At 35.4% G+C, this 25154-nt stretch overlaps 1 protein-coding gene across 1 annotated transcript; it reads right to left on the reverse strand.

The window, feature by feature from the left end:
• Positions 1-3141: 3141 nt before the first annotated feature.
• LOC124372740 (U6 snRNA-associated Sm-like protein LSm2) lies at positions 3142-24885 on the reverse strand (the record flags this gene model as incomplete). Its single annotated transcript, XM_046831151.1, has 3 exons — positions 3142-3356; positions 14687-14777; positions 24803-24885. Coding segments are annotated over 3 exons (300 nt in total), but the record flags the coding sequence as incomplete, so codon positions are not given.
• Positions 24886-25154: the final 269 nt, after the last annotated feature.

The following is a 25154-nucleotide window of genomic DNA, read 5'->3' on the forward strand; positions in this document are numbered from 1 at the left end:
AAAAAGGTTACCACATTTTATATAGATAACTTTTTTTCATCTACTAACCTGGTACAATATTTATATATGAAAGATACATATATAACAGGTACACTACGTCATAACCGAAAAGGCATTCCTGAACAAATTAAGACAAAACTTTCAGTTGGTGAAACTAAGTACATGAGAAGAAATCCTTTGATTCTACTGAGTTACCGTCAAAAAGAAGAGCCAAAAAAGCAGGTTTTACTACTATCAACCTGTGGCAAAGCTGAGTCCATAACCAAATCCAAGAGAAGAGGTAACAAAGTACTTATTTCTACAAAGCCTTCCATTATAAGAGAGCATATAACTCATTTATTAGAGGAGTTGATGGTGCAGACCAGATGCTGTACCAGTACCAGGATGACCGAAAAATATGAAGTTCTAGAAGAAAGTAGCCCTCAACTTGTTTGGTAGAATGATGCTCAATGCATACATACTGTATAACACGACAAAGCCTTTAAGCCATTTAGATTTTATAGTATCAGTTGTAGAGGAAATGAGCAGGGAGTGGATACAAGATCATGAAAGCAGACATGCATGGACCCAGACTCTGTCCTAATCCGAGAGGTACTCCAACCAACCAAGGTGGTGGTGGTGCAGATCCAAGCAAGTATTTTGAAACAATTTAAGACAATAAAGAAAAATCTGCTGTGTGTGTGTAGTGCTGCAAGTGCAAAGGGTGGTAAGAGGAAAAATCCACGTACGGGTGTACAAGTGCAAGAAGTGATTGCACACCAAGTGCTTCCCATTTCACTTGTGTAGAATTTGTCAACATGGATATTACAAGAATAATTGTAAATAGCCCAAGAAAATATTCTAAGAACTATTTTTAAATTGAAAACAATAATAAAATAGTTTAGAATAGTTGTAAGACAATAACTTGGTGAAGCAGTTGTTACAGTGTGGTTTATCAGATTGCGAGTTTATAAAAAGGCATAAAAACACTCATAGTAACAATACTTTTAAAGATATTTACATAATTTCCTTTTTAATTGGCTTAAAATAGTATTGGGCTTCAAAATAAAACACTTTAATTTATATTAAATGAAGTTTACAATATTAAATCTCAAGTCAAACTAAAAAGAAAATTATATCAAGGGTAAGTACATATTTTGTTTCAAAATTGTTATAATATAAGTTCCTGAATTGTACATTTTGATACTGTATTAATTAATAAATTTCTTGAGAAGAAAAACAAAGCAAATTTTAGTTTTCTATGACTATAAATGGCAACGTTATGAATTTTTATGTGAAACATTACAAAAAGTCCAAAATAGGCGTGGTAGTTTGGGTACACGCCCATGATAAACAGCCTGGCAGTTTGGGCGCATGTAGTAACAAAATTGTCTGGCAGTAAAAGGGCTAACAATGCATTCAGTAGTTCATTGAATCATAGCCTAATTCACAGAGTATCGAAGATGTAAACATTGTGAGTGACTTCGACATTGACTTTCCCGATGAGCAATTTCGTACCTCAACACCAGTCTGATTCTTCAAGATCACACCTCTTGAAACTAAGTCTGCTAAGTCTGTGAGTACTGCAGCCTCTACTTACCAGGTTACACAGTGTAACCTGACTACATGACTCACACCCTCTACATGACTCAATAATATACAACAGCCTGCTGCTTCATAACCACATGATTTGCCAGAACCACAAAACATTGCACATACGCCCACTAGGTACATGGTAGCCCCTCATGTTCAGTAGAATATATTTCTAAACAAGTACTAACAATACAAATGCCACACAATGCAGAATCTTTGAATTTTTTTAAAAAGTTTGTAGATTAGGAGTTTCTTGACTTGCTTACAACTGAAATAAATGCTCAAGCTCAGTATATAATGGCATCTCCTTTTTCAAAGAACCTATGGAGGTAAGTAACCCAGGAGAAAGTAACATTTTTTGGGGCTATTGTTACATCTGGGTGCTATTCAGTGTCCCAAAATGAGAGACTATTGAAGACTCATAGACTACAATATTCAATGTTTTAAGCAGTACATGCCGAAACCATATTATGCAATGTTTGCATTTTGAAATTCACTAGGTGAAGAGCCAGTGCCAGATGACCAACTTTGCAAAGTTCAGCCAGTCGTAGAACACTTCAACAACATTATGAACCACTTGAATACTATCTATGAACTATGAACACTTCAGCTATTTATAAGCCAGAACAGAAACTGTGCATTAATGAGTCTGTGGTGTTATGGTGGGGAAGACTAATTTTCCGCTAATACATCAAGAACAAAAGACACAAGTGTGGTATCAAGATATACGTACTGACGGAACCAAATAGGCATCATAAATTTTGCTGTGTATGCCGGAGTCAATGATTTTGACCTTGGCAGTGTTGATCATTCAAAAACTGTAGTCTTGCATGTTATGCAATTGTAGCAATGTGTCTTTAATTCATCCCAATAATCTATTATCGGTAAGGTTTTCAGTCAACAATCAATGACTTACGCAAATATTTTTAAGCAATATATAAAAAAAACAATATTTATATTATACACAATGAATATCTGCATACGTGAAACATTTCCTGAGAATTATAATTTTCACAACCATTCCTAAATCTATTTGAGATACTACACTCACCATTTTTACCAGTTATACCACTTTGACATCATAACTATTTTATGAAAAAAATAAGGTTTTACGTTTAAAAATTATGATATTTATTATTATTGCTACATAAATGGTATTACATACTATATCAAGAGTTTAAACGCAAATATTTGGTAAGTATGATGCATGTCAACACCATTAGTAACAATTACAAGGTGGCATCATAGCACTTTTTATGTAAAAAAAAAATAGTTTTTTCCCATAAAAGTGATTATATTCCGTAATTATAATGATAAATGAAGACAGTAGGCTAAAATTTCTAAGTTTGGTATATCAGGTGCTATACCCCGAAATAGGGTTGTCTTGAAAGTGTTAAAAATAAATAATTAAAATTGGATATTTTCATACACAATTCTACAAAGGCTGTTAAGAAAGTGAAAGCCATTTTAGATAACTAACTAGTTCTGTAATATTTAAATTTATCTTTAAATTTCTAAAAGAAGGAAAACTGTTGGTTCAGACAGGTTAGATGCATAAAAATAAGTAAATCGTACCAAGTTGTAAGTTTTTATATAAAACAAAATTATATAATAAATGAAGAGATATTCACAAAGCTTAAATTATGTTATATTTAGATCTATCTAGTGGTGACTGCAGCTTCTTTCCTGGCAGCATCTTGTAGCAGCTGAGTGTCCACCTCGTCTGCTGGCAGCTGGACATAGCGCACCACAGACCCACGGATAAAACAGTTCTTCACTGACAGCTGTCACACAACAAAATTACATTATTATTATTAGTTCAGAAAAGTTTAAACCATTATATAGCCTACAAAGACTTGAAGACCAATCCCGATTATATGCCTATAACAAATCATGTGGTTGGGAACAGCTTATATCACATGGAAAATCCCTGTGAACATTACGTAGGGACTGCTTATAAAATCACATGGGGAAAACTTATAACATTGAGACATTTCATATCATTATGTGACCGAGAGATTGCAGCACTTTCCAGCTAGGTTTGAATTGTATTACTGCGCAATACAGTGGAAAACACATAGTGGCCTAACGATCTCAATGGAAAAACAGTGAGGACCATGAAGAGTGGCCTGGCGAGCTAAGGAACAATATATGGTCATAAACCTTTAACCTGACACAGAGAACACCATAGCAGGTCCACAAGCTGAGAGGACAATTACATAAGTCCTAAACCTAATTCTAAAGTTCACTTATGAAATGATTTCAAGATTACAATTAATCCTCGCATTGATTTTGAGCGGTACTTTACACTGCAATTTGAAGACCTTTATAGAAAAAGAGGTTTCCCAAAGTGGAGCTTCTGGATGCCTACCTACAGCTAGAATTTGATGATGAAGCAAAATGCTGTTAGTTATCTATACTCTATATGGAATCTTTCAATAACAATGTTTGCCTTATGGTGTCTCTAATGCTCCAGTGATATTTCAATCTTTCCTAGAACAGACTAGGTGTAGAATTTCAGACTGTGATAATTATCTTGACATTATTTGGTACAAGGAGTAATACAAATGAACATTTACATTATTTTTACCAACTGTTTACTCGACTACAAGAAAATGGTCTTTGATGTAATCTGAAGAAATATGCTTTTTGTAGGAAGATATTGAATACTTGGTTATTACTATATCCAAACACTTTCGGATATAGTAATACCGAACACCACTGTGTTCGTCAATCTGAATTCAAGGTTAAAGCATGGAAATCTTTACCTAAACGAAAGAATTTAGCTGAACTTCTGATGTTTCAGGAAAAATTACATACCAACATAGGTTCATTCCTCATTCCTCATAGTAGCAATTGCTGTACCTTTAAACAGATTTCGGCAAAATAACGTGTAATTTTATTTAAGTGGAGAGTGAACAAGAGTCTACTTTTCATAAATTAAAGAAATTACATGTTAATGCAACAAGACTTGTGTCTCGTAACGATTTTTCTACCATATTAGCTACAGATGCTTCCTCGTCTACTAAGAATTGTTTATGAAACATTGTGTGTTGAACTGCAGCAGTTTAAAGTACCATTTTGAGTTTTTAAGTAGTCTGTTTGGAAAGAAACATAGTCAGTAGTTACAAACTTTAGATGTAACAAGTGCTATTACTGTAAAAGACATTTATATATCCTGCAAATTATAAAGTGTATAAATTAAAATATACTATCAAGAAACATTTTACGAAGAACAAATACATTTACAATTCAATAACAATACAAGTACTATCCTTGGCAGTTGCAGTGTACATGGCTCATGTTAGGTAATGTCTCAAGATCAACCAAGATATCGGGACGGAATATGGAATGTGTACAACTTTGTTGGTGAGAAGGTTGAATATTACTGTTACATTTTGATTTATAAAAAATTTAATTTTAAATTTAATTTTCTATTTGAAAATTCTAAAAAGTAAAATACTTAGGTAGTAATATTTTAATATTTTAATTTAAAATAAACAAGATCCAACCAAACAAGTTTGAAAGTGAGGTTATGGCGTCGTCAGTTGACTCATCTGAATTGTATCCAAATTGTAATATTAAGGTCGATGATGATGAAAAAGCGTTACAATGTGAAGGATTTTGTCAAAAATGGCATCATGCATCTTGTGTAGACATTGGAGACAAGGAATATTTCCAAATCGGAGAGCTTAAGTGTATTCACTGGTTTTGTGTTCTCTGCTATGGTAAGTTGGATGAATTGTTTCATAACGTTAATCAAGTTCATGATCTAATCAATGTACACAGTTTAATTAGTAAGTTGTTCAGTATTGTAAGTGGACTTGCCAAAGACAATATTGATATAAATAATAAACTTGACTGTGTCGTTAGTCAAAATGAGAGGTTAGGTGACCATATCGTTAAAAACAATCGCTTGTCAAACTATGTGACTATCGATTTAGAGCAACCCACAGATAGAATGGTAACTGTGAATGAGGATATAAATCTTAACGTAACAAATGGATCTAACGAAAGCTACCAAGACATGGATATCAGTAGGCCTAGACCTTCATCTACATCCAAATCTTTGGACAAGGTGTGTGAAGCTAAACGCCCAACTTATTCTTCTGTTGTGGCATCAAAATCTAGTGCATTAAACACAAACACTTTTAAGCCTACTAAGAAACAAGTAAGACAAACTGCTGCACCTCTTATTGGTATTAAGGCTAGGGCTCAGTGAAGGCGATAACAACCTGAAAACTGTAGTTAGGTATCCAACTGAAAGGAAGTCTTGAGTGTTCGTGTCAAGATTCACCCCAGAAGTTACAACTGAACATTTGAAACGGTATTTGAGTGACAATGGTGTTGAGGACGCTATTTGTGAACTGCTTAAGACCAAGTATGATACCTATAAGTCTTTCAAAATAGGTCTCCGTGATTGTGATCTGGAGTTGGTTTTGAATGAGGAGTTCTGGCCTGAAGGAAACCCTAATCAAAGAGTTTCACCATCGTAGAGTTAATAATTATGTTAAGACCCGAGTTTTTTTAGGCCCTTCGAATGTACTGAAAGGCAACAGTTAGGACTTAGCCCTTTGACTAACCTAACCGAATCTGGGGAAGTGGACCATGTAGGTCTACCTAGTCGTGTTTCCTTAAACAGCCTGAAGATATTATATGGTAATGTACAATGCATTACAAACAAATTGACTGATTTAGAAGTTGTTACCAGTTTGGAAAATATAAATGTTTTGTGTGTTAATGAACACTGGCTATCCCAGGACAATTGTTACTTGTACCCTCTAACTGGTTTCAAGCTGGCCTCAATCTATTGTAGGCCGCAGAGAATGCATGGTGGTGCTGCTATCTACGTGCAAGATGTCTTGGAGTATTATGAACTCGGTGTTAGCACTTTTTGCATAGAAATGAATTTTGAGGTATGTGCCATTAGACTTTTTACTACTAAGGTTATTGTAATTTATCGTTGTATACCCAGCGGTAGTAATGTTGGAATATTCTTAGACCAACTTGATTTATTTTTGGAATATTTGCAAAAATTTAAGTGTAGTATTGTTCTGTGTGGAGATTTTAACATTGAAGCTTGTGAAAATGAACAAAATACTCTTGGACTCCACAATTTGTTAAGAACAGCTGGGCTCTATTGCACAAATTTCAAACCAACAAGAGACCTAGCCTGTATTGACTATATTGTCACTAACATTGTAAACTCTGATTATATGGTGAAAGTTCATGATTACCAAATATCGGACTATTATTTTTTTAGTATTGAACGGTCTATTTTGTGTAAAATCAAACCAGACACTAATGAGGGTCTTGATGAAATTAGCTTTCGACCTCTTCCATCTTTGAAGGTCATGGATTTTAAACAGTGTTTGAACGGCTTCGATTGGGCTTTTTTGTTGGGTGGCCTTAGCTGTGAAGATATGTTTAATAAATTTAATGACATATTCATTTACTGGTTAAATATCTTTTTGCCTGTAAAACATAAGAAAAGTACCGTTAACATCCCTAAAACTAAATGTCATCGATGGTATACAACAGAATTGGCCGCATTGAAAGATGAGCTTATGAGCTCCTTCAGACGATCTTGTACTACTGGTCTGCTCTCTGACAGAAAGGTCTACATAAAAGCCAAAAAGCTTTATAGAGCTGAAATAGTTGAAGCTAAGAAAAGTAGTTATTATTCAACTTTATTCTCAACTCAGACAACATATTTAGAGCTGCTTGGCAGGTTGTGAAGAGCGAGCTGGGCTCAAACAGTGTCTATCACGATATTCCAGCTGCCGATGTTTTTGCCAACTTCTTTTTGGAGGCCGTAAATAATGTGAGGCAGAGTATCCCTCAAGTGGATACTGCGGAAGCCGATCTCGTGCAAGTCGCAACCCCTCAGATTTCCTTCAAATGGAGTACTGTCTCTTCTATGGACATATGTAATATAGTAGCCAAAATGAAACCAAAGAGAAGCTGTGATATATATGGTATTTCTTCTGTAGTACTTAAGAATGTAATTGATGTAATTTCTTTTCCTTTAGCCTTATGCATAAATGCCAGTCTACTTGAAGGTACTTTCCCATCCAAGCTTAAAGTTTCTAAAGTAGTGCCAAAAGGTGATAAGGATGAGGTCAGTAACTATAGAACGATCTCTCTGGTACCTATTTTTGCTAAAGTCTACGAATCGGTAATGAAACTGCAGTTAAGTACTTTTTTTGACCACAGTAAGTTATTTACCAATAGTCAATATGGTTTTAGATCTGGACTGTCCACGGTGGACGCGGTCGAGGATTTGGTGTCCCATGTGCTCTACAGTTTTGAGAGAGGATATGACACCAGTGCGGTGCTTTGCGACCTTTCTAAGGCCTTGGACTGCGTTGACCGGGATATTCTGCTGAAAAAGCTTGAACACTATGGTATAATTGGCGGTGAAAATTCACTGTTTAACTCTTACCTCAGCAATCGGCTTCAAAAAGTTTATTCAAAAGGCAGTTTCTCAGATTATGCTGAGGTACCCTTTAGTGTACCACAGGGGTCGGTATTGGGTCCACTATTGTTTCTTGTTATGATAAATGATCTTGACAAAAACATTAACTGTAAAACTATAATTTTTGCGGATGATGTCACTCTTTTGACTTCTAGAACTGATGTAACTGTTCCTAATTTAATTGAGCAGGCTGGTGCTTGGTATAGAGCAAATTTGTTTTATCTAAATCATGACAAGACCCAGCGTATTTTATTTACTCTAAAGGCAAATGATAGGAAATGTGATTTTACTCAAAGTTGTGAAGCTGCTTGGGATTTTTTTGGATCCCAAGTTATCCTGGCATGTGCATGTAGAGCATGTTCTAAAAAAATTAAGTAGAGTTGTATTTTTGTTAAGACATTTAAGACCGTTGGTTTCTAAAGACCATTTAAAAATGGTATATCACGCTTTATTTCAAAGTATCTTCTCATATGGTTTGCTTTTGTGGGGAAATTCTTGTACAGTAAACAGTATTTTGTTATTACAAAAGAAAGCTATCAGAATTATTGCAAAGGCTGATTTCAGATCTCACTGCAGACCACTATTTATCCAAGAGGGTATTCTGACTATCGTTAATATGTTTATTTTTCTCTGCTTGCAGCATGTAAAGAAAAACCTGCCCTACACCACACTAAACAGTAATGTACATAAACATAACACAAGAAACAGTAGCCAAATTGCTAGACATTTCACCAGGCTCTCTAAAGTACTAAATGCTCATGAGGTTGTAAGTATAAAGCTTTTTAACTGTTTGTCTCAGAGTGGTCAGCATGTTAGTTTTATAAGATTTAAGAAAATAATGCATGCCTGGTTGGTTGCAAATCCGTTCTATAGGTTGTGCGAGTTTTATGAATCAAATGTTGCAGATGTAGACTTTGTGTCAATATCCTCTTTTTTAGATATGTTTTAATGCTTGTAAAGTTTGATTTGTTTTGCACAAACATTGTTGTTATTTTATATATTATTTGCTTGTATTTTTTTACTTGCTTTGCATGCTATGAAATGCACTATTGTTTTATGTTGTTTATCTTTATTATAGTTGTTTTATGACTGACAAGATCTGATGCATGTTTATGTCCTTGAGATCAATAAAGTTATTCTGTTCTATTCTATTATAATGGCCAGTTCTAACAACCAGTAAGGACATATTGAAGTAAAGTGACTGGTGATAGTTGTAGTGATATATGTTACCACTGGTACCTGTTGTTAGCTCAGTGATTAGAGCATCAGAGTGTGGATAACTAGTTGTGGCTATCCGCGGTTCAAATTAAACTAGTGACAACTTTTTGTCAACTTATAGACACTATTTTATTAAATAAAATACCTTTTACAAATTTATCATATATTACTAATGAATAAATACTAAACATTAATTTGTATTACATACTCGAAACATTTTTATTTGTTATTTGATTGTTTTATTATTGATAGATTTTAAAGCATGGTAAAATCAAAGAATAATAAAAAAACTAATGATTAAACATCCATGTGGATACTGCTGCAAAAATGTAACCAAAAATAGTCAGGTTGTCTTATGTAAAAAAGAAAACCAACATTGGTTTCACTCGAAATGTACACTTTATTATCACTCAGTTTATTCTTTAAATGAGAACAAAGTAAGCTGGTACTATGACAATTGCAAAGAAACTGAAGTGAGTTTAACATATGATGATAGTATAAGTACAGGCAGCTCCAACTGCAAGGAGGAGAACGTGGAAGTAGATCTAAATTGTGAAATTAACACTCTTAACTGAAGTATAAAAGCAAAAAACAGTTAAAAAGTTCTCAATGATAAGATAACATAAGCTAGAAATCAAAGTTTTAATTAAAAAAAAAAACTGGTTCTGAAGAGGAAGAAATATTTAAATTAAACTGTATTAATACTGATTTCCAGCTGTAATCTCATGTTAACAATAAATCAACACATAGCTTACCTAACCAGTTGGCACTGCAAACAAAGAATTTCTTTCAACCATTGCAGGATAATGAAAAAAGATTAGAAGGCAAAAATAGTGTACAAACTGAAACATACACCTATTTCAATAAAAAATCCAAAGAAATTTATTTAGGCCTAATAAATCAATAAAACAAACTGTGATACAGAATTCTTATAATCATTAAATGTTGTTATGTTCCAGCAGCCATAGAAAAAATTCGATGTGGCATCTTAATAAAACTTATGAAAGTGTGGGATCTTCTTGAGGTAGGATTAAGCATATACTAAATAAAGAACATATATCAGGTGAAATTAAAAACAAAGTAGATGTTCTAGTTATCTTTTGTAAAACAAATGATATGGCTGCAAATGAATTCCAAAAAGTACTAAGTTGTATTAAATAAATTCTTAGTACAGTTTTTAATAATAAAGTTATTATTATTGATATACCAAACAGATACGACTTTCCATATTGGTCTTGTGTAAATAGGGAAGTGAAAACCCCAAATAAAGCCTTGAAAGAAATGATTAAGGGTTATCCCAATATGTCACTTGTTGATGTAAGTCTTGTTGAAAGACATTTACATACCCTCCAGGACTATGTTAGGATGAACACGTAAATTATCTATGTAAAAAGTCGTCTAGAGTATGTTATCTTGGAAACTAAAGGATTGTGTGAACCAGGAAGCTTATTATGCTTATATATTGCTTATTATAGTATATTTTGGTGTTTTTCAGTCATTATAATAATGAAATATGTATTTAGAGGTAACAAAAACAAAACCTTATTAAACCTAGTATTAGATTGAATAAATATTTGAATGGTTTTAAATATCAACAGATTTTGATATACAATAAACTGCCAATTTCTGTTATATAATTTCCAAGGAAAATATATGTAGCAAAGTGGCTTAAGAGTAAGGCATTTTATACAGCTGAAGAGTATACAGTCTGTGATATGGTGGATCTTGTAATCTAACTTTGTTTTATGTGTGAAGACGCCTATTGTAACTTGCTTACTTAATAGAAAATATATTCTTGATTCTTCCTGTGGAAAGGGTGCTGTGCACTCATGAAGATATCCAGATGGTTCAGAGGGTCCTATTAATAGTACTTGTTTCTTAGACTCTTAACAATGCTGAGAAAGTGTATAGCCAGATTGAACAGGAACCTCTGTCTATAATATTTGGGGTCAAGAAGTCACTTCAATACTTCCTTGGACTTTTCCATCTCTTTAAAGTAATTATGAATCATGAACATTCAGTGTCACTTTTTCATTCTGATAAGCATAAACTTGTTTATAGACTATCCATATTTCAGAGATGGACAATCACCTCAATGAGCTACCTTTCCATCTGTTACAAAATAAATGATAAGCATAAAAATGTTGATGCTTTATACATCTCCCTTGTGGCATTGATTTGATATTTGACCACTTAGAAAAGCGTTTCAGTTGGATTACAATAATAATTCATAATTTATTTATTTGAACATGAGTACAGTAGAACTATATTGATAATGTTTCTACCTTTGTGTTAAGTTATAAGCGCATAGCGGAAAAAAAAAATTAGGATCCCATTTTTCAATATGTATTTTTCTATGTGGCACATGGGTGTACAGATTCTTCTCCAAGAAATGATAATGAACCATATTTCGACCTTAGATATGGTCCTACTATGCAATCTGACATACTCAATGTGAGCATCCTTGTGTTGTAATTCCATGAAAGCTTAAACAATCTGTTCTTCGATGGTTACCCACTCACTGGGGTATTGTTTATATGAAGCAAATGGCGAGATGGCATTGTCGGTGATTTCAAATGGATCATAACATAAAAAATGTTCCAAAGCCTTGTCTCAGTGTCAACAAGTACAACCAAAACCAAAACCCATATTCAAATGCTGGCCTTCACCAAAAAAATATGGTAAATCTGATTCTGAATCTTGTCAGATCAGCCCAATGTTTGTAGTCCCATTTGATGTGGATCACATTCAAATAAAAAATCTATAGTGTTAGAAAATAGTGACGGCGTCTGGGCCCCAGGTATTTTTACATCAACGTGCAGACTCCAAACATACACACACACACACGCACAAACATAAGTGTAGGGGATTATGACCAGCCGCATTTCTGCCCTACTAGTTACCTAGTGTACTTCCCCATTCAAACCCTGACTTTTGTTATTTGTAATTTTATCCAAAAGTGATTAATATATATATATATACAAGAAAGATGATACTAAACAACGTATAATGCACTAAAATTGTCAGAGAGTATAGCTCTTTTTAAGCCTAAGATGTCCCAAAATGTTGTAGATGTCTATTATATGTTTCAGAACTATCGGCATCATCAGATAGATAGTGCATACATCAGACATGGACATACATACATCATACATAGTCCATACATCGGACAAACTGGGCAGGTTTTCAAAACTGGGATTTTAGGAACAATGTCCCAACCCGCAGTTAAATAAACAAAATCTTTTGCCCAGCATCTTATTGGCAACAGTCATAACACAGGGGAAATTAATGACAATTTAGTTACTTTACATAAATGTAAGAAAGGCCATAAATTTGAAAATCTCAAAGGATATGAAATATATAAACATATCAAACATCAAGATTTAACTGTAATATTTTAAACGAGAAACTTCAATTTAGTTTGCACTGTATTTTTAATAATATTCTCACACTTTTAACTTTTTTTGTCTTTAACCACCTGATAATTGAACAATAGTTCTGAAATATGTAGTTGAGATCTACAACATTTTGGAACTGTTTGACAAGGTATAGTACCAAACTTTAGTTGTTAATACAGTTCTGGGGCTTTAGACCATGAATTTTGATCTAAGATGTCACTGAATAATCTGGTACGAAACGGCTCGGCACCCGTGAATGTGGGAGTGCATGCGTGCAAGGCTCCTCAGCTGCAATCACTAATTGATAATACTGTAATTGCCCAAATCGGTTGTGATTTGAAATACGGTATCTCCTATTCAAGTTTTACCTAGTTGTTGATACTACCTTTTGATGAGGTTCACAGGGTGATTCATATGTAGAAACTGTGGGAGCTCATTCTATTTGTAAAAATATTGAAAAAGTTTGTATAAACATGGATCTGGAAATGCTTCATTACAGCTAGCGAAAGATTTCGCCTGAATTATAGCTCCCATTAAAACAAGGTTTCCAGAAATTCTGGCAAGGTAGATTAAGGGGCACATTTAATCGTTTCCTATGGTTTTTGACCCAATAAATTAAATAAAACAGGTCCCTGTGACACTAATGAGAAGGAGAAAGAATCACTGTGGTGTTTGGAACGAGTGCGCAAAGATCATCAATGGTAGTTTCCCTAATAAAAAGGAGGATGTTAGATTTTAGATCGGTACAGAATAGTTGATTCACTTCAGTGTTTTATTTGACAGTTAATTTGTTTACTATGTTTTCATAGTGTTTTTGATGTTCACTTATATTCTTTATGCTTTGTATGAACCAGGCAACTAAGGCAGATATACAACTGGTACAGGGCACAGCCCTCATTGTAAACATCTAATGAAGATGAGGTTATGCCAGACTGATAAATGCAGATTCAGTGGAGAAGCAGAAGAACTTTGAAATAAACAAGACAGAACTGTCCAGTTATTTGTATAACAAAATAAGTGTACGCCACACCATGTGTCACGTAACAGGGAGTGGATGATGCTGCATTCTAAATTTCAAGTCTCTAGCTCATTTCATTCTTGAGACAGAAAAGAGGCAGACATATAATAAAAGTTTATATCCCAATCCGGCAAACAAAAGAGATACTGCACCAGCCTACCCAAGTGATAGACTTCAATGACACTTAGCCAAATCATATGGATGGACATGCACGTGCACCATCATAAATCTCATACTTCTCTGTGTAGAATTAAAGTTTCATGTAAAATTTAAAATCTACAGGTGAAATCTTTCTCGAGATGTCTTGCTGATATTTCCAAGTGAGGCTACTTGTGTTACTATCTTGTCTATATACAAATAAACTGATACAACAGAATATGCCAAATAATGGCCCTAACAGAATGCAACAAACGCCTTACCAACCAATCCACCAATGTTTTGGTTTTCAATAAGACCAATGTAGATATATTTGCTAACACTCAGCCAAATCCTATGGGGCAACATGTACTATCATCGACCTTGATGTTCCTTATAAAGAAATTAATCTTCATGCAAAATTTCAAGTCTAGAGGTCTGTTCGTTTTCGAGATATAGTGTGAAAAGACAGACAGAAATAAAATTTGTCCACCCTCTTGAGTGGTAGGGTTTACTAATACTCAGCCAGTAAAAGAAAATTGTCTAGGGTATTACTTCCTGAGCCCAAAGGAAGACAGAGAACAGGAAACCACAAATATAATATGCTCTTGTAGAAGCTTCAGATTTGAGCGTTAACCAAGAGAGACTTCAAGGTCTGTCAGGACTAAGTGTAGTGTACTAAGTGCTTCAAGGTGGACTAATCTCTCAGATAAAGAAACATTTTGCTCCCTTTCAAAATTTGATTTTTTTGTATTCAGTATTCTAAATTATTTTACTAGTACAAAAACCAATAAAGACAAGTTCTCTTTAAGACTAGTAAAACAACGAAATTTCTATACCGTGATTAGTATGTTTTAATCAGATTACCATGTGAGGATATTTGTCCGGGTCAGTGACACTGATATCTGTCAGCTTGATGTTCAGGTATTGGTCAACTGAGTGAAGAGTGCCACATATACTGCAACAGATATTTTATTCTATCAATAATACACATCAAACAGATTAAAATATAATATATATTTGCATTTATAAGACTAATATAGAAAATAAAAGTGCACATTTCTTAAATAAAGCACAATATTTTCCTAATTAATATCTCATATAAATAAAGAAATACATTGCTCTAATATGGGTTTTTTAGTCATTTCATATTAAAAATTTATTTTTCTTGCACAAAACTGAAATTTTATAAGCATGTGCATCAATATAAAGCAAAGCTCTTCCTAACTTTGACTGTCTACAAGTCAATTTTAAAACAATTTTTAGTACTTCTGCTGCTAATGTTCTACAATATTTACTGGTGTCTTCTACACTTAATCCGAAGGGGATCTCTTAGGCCAGTGGACAGAGCCATTTCTCCCAATCCACCGCCTTGGATACTGCTAGTTGAAGAAACCCAACAACACATGCAGATTCATAGCAAAGTAAACATCTTTAAACATGACAAAAGAAATAGGAAGAGGACAAAAATGTGATTAGAAGCTCACAAAGACAGAACAGAAAACAGAAATAGTAAATAGACAATAGACAATAGACAAACTTCTTTATTTACATATTCATTAAGAACAGTTATAGAGTCACATAATATTATTACATAAATATGGATGATGAATGTTTATACATTTGTGTTTCAGTTTCAAGGTACATTTTGAAATCTCCATGTTTCATTGCAGGCGTTGAAGAACTCGTCCAGTGAATAAAATGGTTGATTTACTAGGATGTCATGCAGTTTTCCTTGTAGGGCACTCCTCTTCAATCTTCTCATTGTTTCTGGGAGAGCGTTCCACAACTTCCGGCCGATATAAGATGGTTTTTCTCCATAAATTGCTGTGCGATGTGGAGGCAGAACGTAGTTGGCTGCATGGCGAGTGTTGTATGAATGGATATCTTTCCCTGTTTGAAGACCCAGGCTGTGCACATGTAGAATTACTTCTTGGATGTATAGAGCAGTGACGGTCATTATGCCGAGGGTTTGGAAGGCTTGTCTGCAGCTTTGTTGATGTTCAAGGTCAGCGAGGATTCTAATGGCTTTTTTCTGCAGGACAAGCACCTTGTTGAGGTTTCCGACAGAGGATCCGCCCCATACAGCAATCCCATACCTCATATGGGTTTCTACTAATGAATAGTAGGCTGTTTTGGCATTTTCTAGGTTTCCAATCCATTTTATGCGCCGAACAGCATAAATACCTATGCTGATTTTTTTGCAAAGGCCATCCACATGCTCTGTCCAGCCGAGATTTCCATCCAGAATGATTCCAAGGAATTTAACATGGTTTTCAATTTCTACGTCAGGTATTTTTGGAATGTAGTCTTTTCTTTTACTAAAGTTAATCTGTATGGTTTTTGATGGATTTACAGCCAGGTCATTTTTCCTGCAGTATGTCAGTGCTTTGCAGAGGGAGTTGCAGGCGGTTGTATGTACTCCTTCTGCAGTGTCATCCTTTATTAAGAGTGTTGTGTCATCAGCATACATTACACAGTTGGTATTGTGATCTTGGATGTATGCTGGGAAGTCATTGACAAATAAGACAAAGATGACTGGGCCCAGGACTGATCCTTGTGGCACTCCACGTGTGACTGGTTGTGGGTTTGACTGGTAGGTGTTTTTATGGCCAAGTGTAATGTTCTGTATTTCAACTACCTGTGTTCGCCCTGACAGATAGCTCATAAACCAGTTGTTTGCTATGCCAGTAATGCCAAGAGATTTAAGTTTTTCTGATATGAGGTCATGTCCTAAACAGTCAAAAGCTTTGCTATAGTCAAGGAGGAGAGCAGAGATGTACTTTCCTTTGTCTATTTGGTCAATTATGTATTCTACTAAGCTGATGATAGCTGATGCTGTTGATTTACCTTTAAGAAATCCATGTTGGCAGTTAGTAACTATGTTATGCTGCTCTAGGTAGGTCATAAGTCTATTGAGTACTACTTTTTCTATTATTTTTGAAAATGTTGAAAGAAGTGAAATAGGACGGTAATTTTGAACTTCAGTGGTTGGTCCTTTTTTATGTTTTGGATACACTTTAGATTGTTTTAATGCAGTAGGAAATTGGCCAAGTCTAAAAGATTTGTTTATTATGCTGACTAGAGGTGGTATAAGCTCATCAGCACAATACTTTACAATTTTAGCTGAATATTCATCCATTCCACTGGATGGTTTTGATTTAAGGGAATAGATGGCAGCTCTTACTTCTCTGAAATTTGTGGGGCCTAAGTTAAAAACAGTTTGGCAGTTGTCTACTATAGACTGGTCATTTTCATTTTTATCCTGATTTCCAACTGTTTTCTGGTTGCTAAGTTTCAGTGTCGTTTCAGCAACTTGAGAGAAGAAAATGTTAAAATGTTCTGCAACTTCAGATGGGTTATTCACGACTTTGTCATTTATTATAATACTGGATTGAGATGGGATTTTGTGTTGTCCTTTTCTTTCATGGTTAATGACTGTCCATATGGCCTTGGTTTTGTTTGCAGCTGACTCAATGAAGTGTGAGTTTGCATTTTGTCGTAGGGTTCTAAGTTTGTTGTCATAATTTTTTTTCCTTTCCACCATAACTGCTTTATCTTGGATATTTCCTGTCATTTCATATTTGTAAAGTGCCTTTAAGAAAATATCCTTGAGGTATTTTGTCTCATTGTCATAGCACAAAGTTTTTTGGTTTGTTTTCCTGTTGCTTTTCTTCTTGGGGCAAGCAATGTCAAGGGATAATTTCAAGACTTCCAGAAAAATATCGTAAGCTGAGTCAGCATCAGGGGCAAGATTGATAGTATCCCATTTTTTGTTCATCAGAAGAGATTTCAAGTTATCTAGGTTGGTTGGACTGAATTGTCTTTTGAAGGAAGTTTGCGGCAGAGTGTTTATTTCATAGCCGTTTATCTGACATATCTGAGCAGTATGATCAGAAAGTCCTGTTTGTAGAATGACTGTGTCAATGTTATACTCAGGTATGTTGGTGCATATACAGTCAATTGAGGTGGCTGTGTCATGAGTAATGCGGGTGGCAAGTAAGGGCAATCTTTTGATGTTGTGTGTGTGCAGTTCAGTTTCTAAGATTGTGTTGTCTATGGTTTTTTTCATCCTGTCTATGTTAATATCTCCGATCAACACTAGGTGTTTATTGTGTGCTTGTGTATAGTCTAGGATGTTTGACAGAACATTTATACTAGCCCTTGTATTTTCTCTGGGTGACCGGTATACTCCCAGGATGTGTATGTTTCTGTCAATTGATTCTACCGACACCATAGCCGCTTCACAGCAGAACTCTTGACATAGGTGGGATATAGCGGTTTCTTTGGTGCTGTCTGCTAGAGTGTCCTCTGCATAAATAGCTACACCTCCCAGCTTATGGTCTTCTCTGCTAAAGTTTGCTATTAAAGAGTATCCTTCGAGTTTAGTACTCTCTAATTCTTTGCTTTTGAGGCCATGTTCGGTAAGCACCAAGATATTGGGATTTTTATTGCTTAGAAGGTGGTTTAGCCTATCAATCTTTTTATCAAGTCCACGAATGTTTTGATGCATTATAATTAGATTTTTTCTGGGGCTTTTTTGAGGTTTGAGTTTATGAAGTATCTGGTTTTGAATTTGGTCTGCTTCTGGTAGGTGTGGACTAAAAAATGTTCATGTGGTTCTGGCTGAGATTCCGGTACAGTTATGGGAGTTGAAGTTTGAGTGGCTTCACTTTGTGAAATTCTATTAGTGTTTGTAGGTAGTTGGGATTGCTGGATGTTGGATTTTTCAGCAGCTTTTGCCACTTGAAGGGAGACACTAAACTGATTAGTCTTTATAGTCCGTTTTTTGCTCATTCCTGTTGTTACTGAAAGGTTTTGTTTTGTCCGTGGTGTAGTCAATGTATGCTTCAGTTTTTTACTGCAGGTTTGACTGACTCCTGGCATTGTAGTTAGGCTTGCATCTGTCATGGTTAAGGCAATAGTGGGCTCTGCCTTTGTTGTCCTTGCAGGTATAAACAGTTTTTGGTTGCAGGTTTGACTGACTCCTGAGGTTGGGGATGGATTTTTTTCTGTTGGTGATGTAGTCAGGGTATTGTTCAGTTTTTTTCTGCAGGTTTGGCTGACTCCTGGCGTTGTAGTTAGGCTTGCATCTGTCATGGGTAAGGCAATAGTGGGCTTTGCCTTTGTTGTCCTTGCAGGTATAAACAGTTTTTGGTTGCAGGTTTGACTGACTCCTGAGGTTGGGGATGGATTTTTTTTCTGTTGGTGATGTAGTCAGGGTATTGTTCAGTTTTTTTCTGCAGGTTTGGCTGACTCCTGGCGTTGTAGTTGGGCTGACATGTGTTATAGGTAAGTCAATAGAGGAAGCTGCATTTGTTGTCTTTGTAGATAAAGTAAGTAATTTGCTACAGGTTTGACTGACTCCTGCGAGAGTGTCATTTATGTTTTGGCAAAATGCACTTGAAGCCATGGTCTTAATAGATAGCTCCATTTGGTCAAGCTTTGAGTTCATTTTTGATATTTCCAATAGTACAGCGGTTTGATTAGTCTCATATATTTGGGCATCCCCCATAGGAGAAGTCTGTGAATATGAGCTCTTGCATACTACAGCTGTTATTTCTGTGTTTTGAATTTTTTCTTGCAGTATGGAGTTGCTTTTTTCTAGTTCTACTATTTGTTTTGCATAGTTATCAATCATTTGACCCAGTTTAAGGTCGTTATCCTCAGATGAATTCTGGATTTCTATGCGCAGTTTCTTCTCGTTTTCAAGTTGGGCTTGAATATCTGAATTTAACTGTAGAAGATTTTCAATTTTTGTCAAATATTTGCTTTCAATGTTTTCCATCTCTTCCAATTTCCCCTCCATACTGATAAGTTTGCTTTGGAGTGCTAGTTTCTCTGATTTTAGCAATTCGTTCTCAGCTACTAATGCTGATCCTATTTTGGCAGCCATTTGGAGGTCGTCCTCTCGACTGTTAGAGCCTTCTATTAGGTTGTTTTCAATAAGACTCATTTCTAGCTCCAGTAGGGTGTCTGAGGTATTTAGTGTTTCTGAGTCAACAATTCGGTTTGGTAATGGTGGTGTTTCAGATATCCTGCATGCCATGCAGTGCCATTTTTCAATTTCATGAGTGGCCCTTTTTTTTAAATCTTTTTCTAAAATATTTTGGCATCCTGCATGGTACCATTTTGCACATAGGCCTGTGCATTTAATACCAGAATATTTTACTCCAATATTGCATATACCACATGGATATTTAGTGGGCATTTCAGAGTCAGTTTAGTAGAGGTATTAATAGAAAATTCTTAGTAAAAATAGTCTGTATTAAGTAAAAGTAGAAAATGATAAATAAAAATGTCAGATATTTAAAACATAGATAATACTCTGTAAGTAGTGATTTGCTACAAGCTAAGTATTTGCTGATGACAGCCAGTAAGTAGAGGCCGTGTTGTCTGAGGTCAGCGTCACAGACGCATTGTCAGCAGGTGTCGAGCAAATATTCCCATCTGCTTGACCTAATAGCTGGCTCTATCTGTTTTCTAGCAGCTGGTGCTCTAGATAGTGTCTTGTTGGCTATGATGTCACTGTTTTGTTTAGGTTTTATTCAGCCTGCCATTTATTTACTTGTTGTCAGTGGAAAAAATAAATATCAGTAGTGCTATAAAATTATAAAATTAGTTAGAGAATTGCTTGAGTTTGTTATATTATGTGATATATCTTGAAAAAAATTGTTGCAGTTGTTGATCTAGTTCGTGATGTTACTTAAAGTTTGGAGAGTTCCTTAATAGGAGAACAGGATGGAAATTGACTGTGGTATGGTTGATTCAGACATGACAAAACATGTAAATATCCATAATGTGATAAGTAGAAATAAGTTGCCCCTAATAGCACATCGCTTGACTCTCAATAACAAATCATTGATAACGATAGGTGTACTAACAAACAATGTTCTTTTCCACAACTTCAATCTTTTCCAAAAATATATGCACTTTTATTTGAATTGCTGTTTAATCCATTGACAACTAAACACAAAATTGTTTCATCCAGAAAGTTGTTTTGGCACTTAAAACTTGATAACTAATACAGATTAGTTCTGTAAAATCAACATTGACACACAAATAATTTAAAATTAATGTAATAAGTCAGGATACTTAGTCAGGAAATACATGAAAACAAAAACCAATCTTCCTAAGAGACGAGTTGGAGGACACCCACCAAGGAGGTACTCAAAGACTGAATGGGAAATTGGTACTGATGGGAAGAACTACAAAAGATTCCTTCAGAAACAGTGTCTTGTTACAAAGAGAAAGTACACAAAGGGGACAATTTACTTCTATAAAACTGGTATTGATAAGCCTTAAACCCTAATTCTTGTTTTAAAGCCTACAAAAAAACTTATACTTTATTGTTTTAACCCTAGAACTGGCAATCATTTTTTCCTCAGATGGCAATCTATTCTTTAAATGTTTTATACTTGTAATTTAAACATTTGTTAAAAATACATTTTAACTATAAACCTATATATGTAATACATTATTTTTATCATGAAAATAAGGAGATAATAATGGTATTAGAACACTATGCAAAAACCATAAAAAGAACAAAAAAATTACTACACTAAAACATTCAATTGCCACTCATAAATCGATTCAGTTCGACATTATAATGAAGATTTCCAGTTCCAGGGTTAAAAACATGTTTCCATAAAAAATGTGATGCTGTCCCAAGCTACAAGAACTGGACATATTTTGCAGATTTTCAACAATCAGCAAATGGTTGATATTTGTAATCTAGTTTTTATAGAATTATTTCAATCTTCCCATCCGAAGGTATCTTCGCCTTGATGTGGCGGGTGGACTTGCGTGCTCCAACGACCTCAAGAGCTATACTGGCGGTAGCGTAGCTACTGGTAGGGCCTCCCTTGCCGGACAGGTCTTCGTGAGGTAGGAGCCAGACTAAGAGAGATACCCTGGTCCTCCAGGTTGGGGGTTGAGCGTTGGGCTGACGACCCGCCTCATAAAAAATTGTTGTTACGAATCACCAACAAAGAGTAGAAACTGGACGGAATAAACGGATAAAGACCCGGCTTTGCTTTAAACAATTACGATTTGGTACATGGAATGTAAGAACACTGGCAGCACCAGGGGGCGAGTGACATACTAGCAGAAGAATTGCACAAGTATAACATGGATGTTGTGGCACTTCAGGAGACCCGGTGGCCCCTGGCAGGGAGAATTAATACCAAAGATTATTTCATTTATTATAGTGGCTGTGAAGATGACAGATACCACGGTGGTGTGGGTGTTGCTGTAAACAAGAGAATTTCGGAGGCTGTGATACATTATGAAGCAATTAATAATAGATTGTGCAATATTAGGTTAAGGGGAAAATTTAGTAACATATCTCTAGTCAGCTTTTACGCGCCAACTGAAGAAGCAGAAGAGGAAGAAAAAGATAACTTCTATGGTCTTCTGGACGAACTGGTGGGTAGGTTACCAAGTTTTGATATGAAGATTATTTTAGGGGACGCAAATGCCAAAGTAGGAAGAGAAGAAGTCTGGAGACCTGCTATTGGAAAAGAGAGCCTGCACCAAGAATCAAACGACAATGGAACCAGACTGGCAAGTTTTGCAATTGCAAATGAATATAAAATAGTTAGCACGATGTTCCCAAGAAAAGATATACACAAATATACATGGATATCACCTGGTGGAACAACAAAAACCAAATTGACCACGTGATCACAGACCAAAGGCACAAAAGTAGAATAACTGATGTTCAAAGCATTTAGGGGAGCGGAATGTGGAACTGACCACTCATTAGTTTTAGTCAAAGTGTGTCAGCGAATAGCAATCCAGAGAAGAAAGGAAGTAAGGCAAGAAAGAAGAATAGAAGTGGGTAGACTCGAGCTTAAGAATATTGCTGATGAATTCAAACTGAAACTGGAGAATAGATTTAAGGCCCTGGAAGACATGGAGAACAATGAAACTGTAGATGCCAAATGGTCTAATTTTAAGGAAGTAGTTCTGAACACAGCAGAAGAGGTATGTGGTAGTAGGAAGAAGAGAAACAAAAAACCATGGTTTGATCAGGAATGCGAGCAAGCTCTGAAAGACCGAGTTAAAAGGAAAATAACGTGGATGAATAGTAACAGGGTAGAGGATAGAGAAAGCTATAATGAAGCAAATAGGAAGTTGCTGAGGCGGAAAAAAAGACTGTATCTGCATAGATTGCTTGACAAGGCTGAGGAAGATAATACAGCAAATAACGCAAAGGACTTCTACAGGAAAATAAGATTCTTCAAAAGAGGTTTTACCCCATACCCATATGGGGTAAAAAACAGAAATGGAGAGTTGGTGACAGAAAGTACAAAAGTTATAGAAAGAAGGAGAGAGTACTTTTGCGAGCTACTAAATGTAGAGGACCAAACTAGGGATGAAGAGCAAGTTGGTGAATACTATCATGTTCAACCAAATATAGAACCACCAACCATAGAAGAAGTAAAGGATGCAGTAAAAGCGCTAAAGACCAACAAAGCTCCTGGGAAGGATGAAATAACAGCAGAATTCTTGAAGAAAGGAGGAGAAATAATAGTGGAAAATCTATGGAAACTAATACTTCGTATTTGGGAGAAAGAAGAAATGCCAGCTGAATGGCAAGAAGCAATAATAATACCTATACACAAGAAGGGTGAAAAAGAAGAGTGTGGTAACTACAGAGGCATCTCACTACTCAGCATCCCATATAAAGTTTTATCCAAAATTGTTTTAAACCGACTTGAACATTATACAAATGAAATAATCAGGGAAGAACAGGCAGGGTTCATAAAGGGCAGATCAACCACAAATCAGATTTTCATTTTCAAAGAAATATTAGCTAAATACTGGGAATATAATAAAGAATTTTTTGCCATATTTATTGACTTTCAAAAAGCATACGATAGCATAATCAGAAAAGAGTTGTGGACACAACTAGATAAATTTGGCATCCTGAGAAAATTAATAAATTTAGTTAAGATGAGTGTCACAGAGTCAAGAGGCTCAGTAAGAATTAATGGTCGGGACTGTGTACCTTTTGGGATAAACTCAGGAGTCAGGCAAGGAGATGGTCTTTCTCCAATCTTATTTAATATTGCCATAGAAGAAGCACTTCAGAGTGTAGCAGAGAGGGATTTAGGGGTGGAAGTTGGAGCTAAACTAAACATCCTAGCTTTTGCAGATGATGTTGTCATATTTGCAGAAAATGTAGATGATTTGAGGTCACTAACTAGACTATTTATGAGTGAGGCAGAGAAAGTGGGGTTGAAGACAAATGATGCAAAAACTAAATATATGCACTTTAAAAGGAATCAAAATCAAAGAGGAGGACCCCTACAAATTGATGGGCATGTTTTCGAACAAGTGGAGAACTTTAAGTACCTTGGGGTCACAATATCAAATAAAAACACAGATGAACCAGAGATACAAAATAGGATCAACTCAGCAAATAGATGTGTATATGCATGCAATAGGATACTTTCAACCAAATCTCTCTCTCACAAAACTAAAACTAGAATATACAAAACAATTATATGTCCAGTGCTTTTGTACGGATCCGAAACGTGGAGGCTAAATAAGAAGGATGAGAAAAAGCTTCTAGTTTTCGAGAATAGAATTTTACGTAAAATTTATGGGCCATCATATGAACAAGGGGTATGGAGAAGAAAACATAATAGAGAAATCAGGGAGCTCTACAATAGTACGGATGTAATAGGAGAAATAAAGTGCAGAAGACTCCGTTGGGCAGGCCATGTTTTGAGAAGAGAAGAGGAATGCAAACTGAGGAGGGTAATGTACGGTAACCCAGAAGGAAGACGACCCCGTGGGAGACCGAAAGTGAGATGGTGGAACCAGGTGAAGGCTGATATGGAGAAGGTGGGCGCTTCAGAGGAGGATGCAGAGGACCGTTCAAGATGGAGGAGCTTTGTTGGTGCGGCTAAATATCACCTCCGATATAAATGGCCCTGGGAGTAAGAGTAAGAGTAAGTATTTCAATCTTACCTGAGGTCATTTTTCAACTCCACAACAACATCCTTCCCCACTAAAGACTTGAAGAATGAGTAAAACAACTGAAACAAATCAAGTTATGGTTACTGATCATAATCTTAAATTGTGGGTCATTCCATATGAAATGAGCACACTAATATAACAAAATTTACTTGATCAACTCAGAATTTGATGACATTTGGTATGAAGGTAGTCTTTATATAGATTATGGAAATTACTAATTTTTCTACAAACACTTAAAATGGTTTCAGTTACAGCTATATAAATTTTCTCAAAATCCACCAAAAAACTGCAACCAACATATTTTGAAATCACCATAGCTTTTTTCCCAATTAAAAGCTAGACA

This window comes from Homalodisca vitripennis, unplaced genomic scaffold (genome assembly GCF_021130785.1).
Source record: "Homalodisca vitripennis isolate AUS2020 unplaced genomic scaffold, UT_GWSS_2.1 ScUCBcl_3926;HRSCAF=9751, whole genome shotgun sequence".
NCBI classification, from domain to species: Eukaryota; Metazoa; Arthropoda; class Insecta; order Hemiptera; family Cicadellidae; genus Homalodisca; species Homalodisca vitripennis.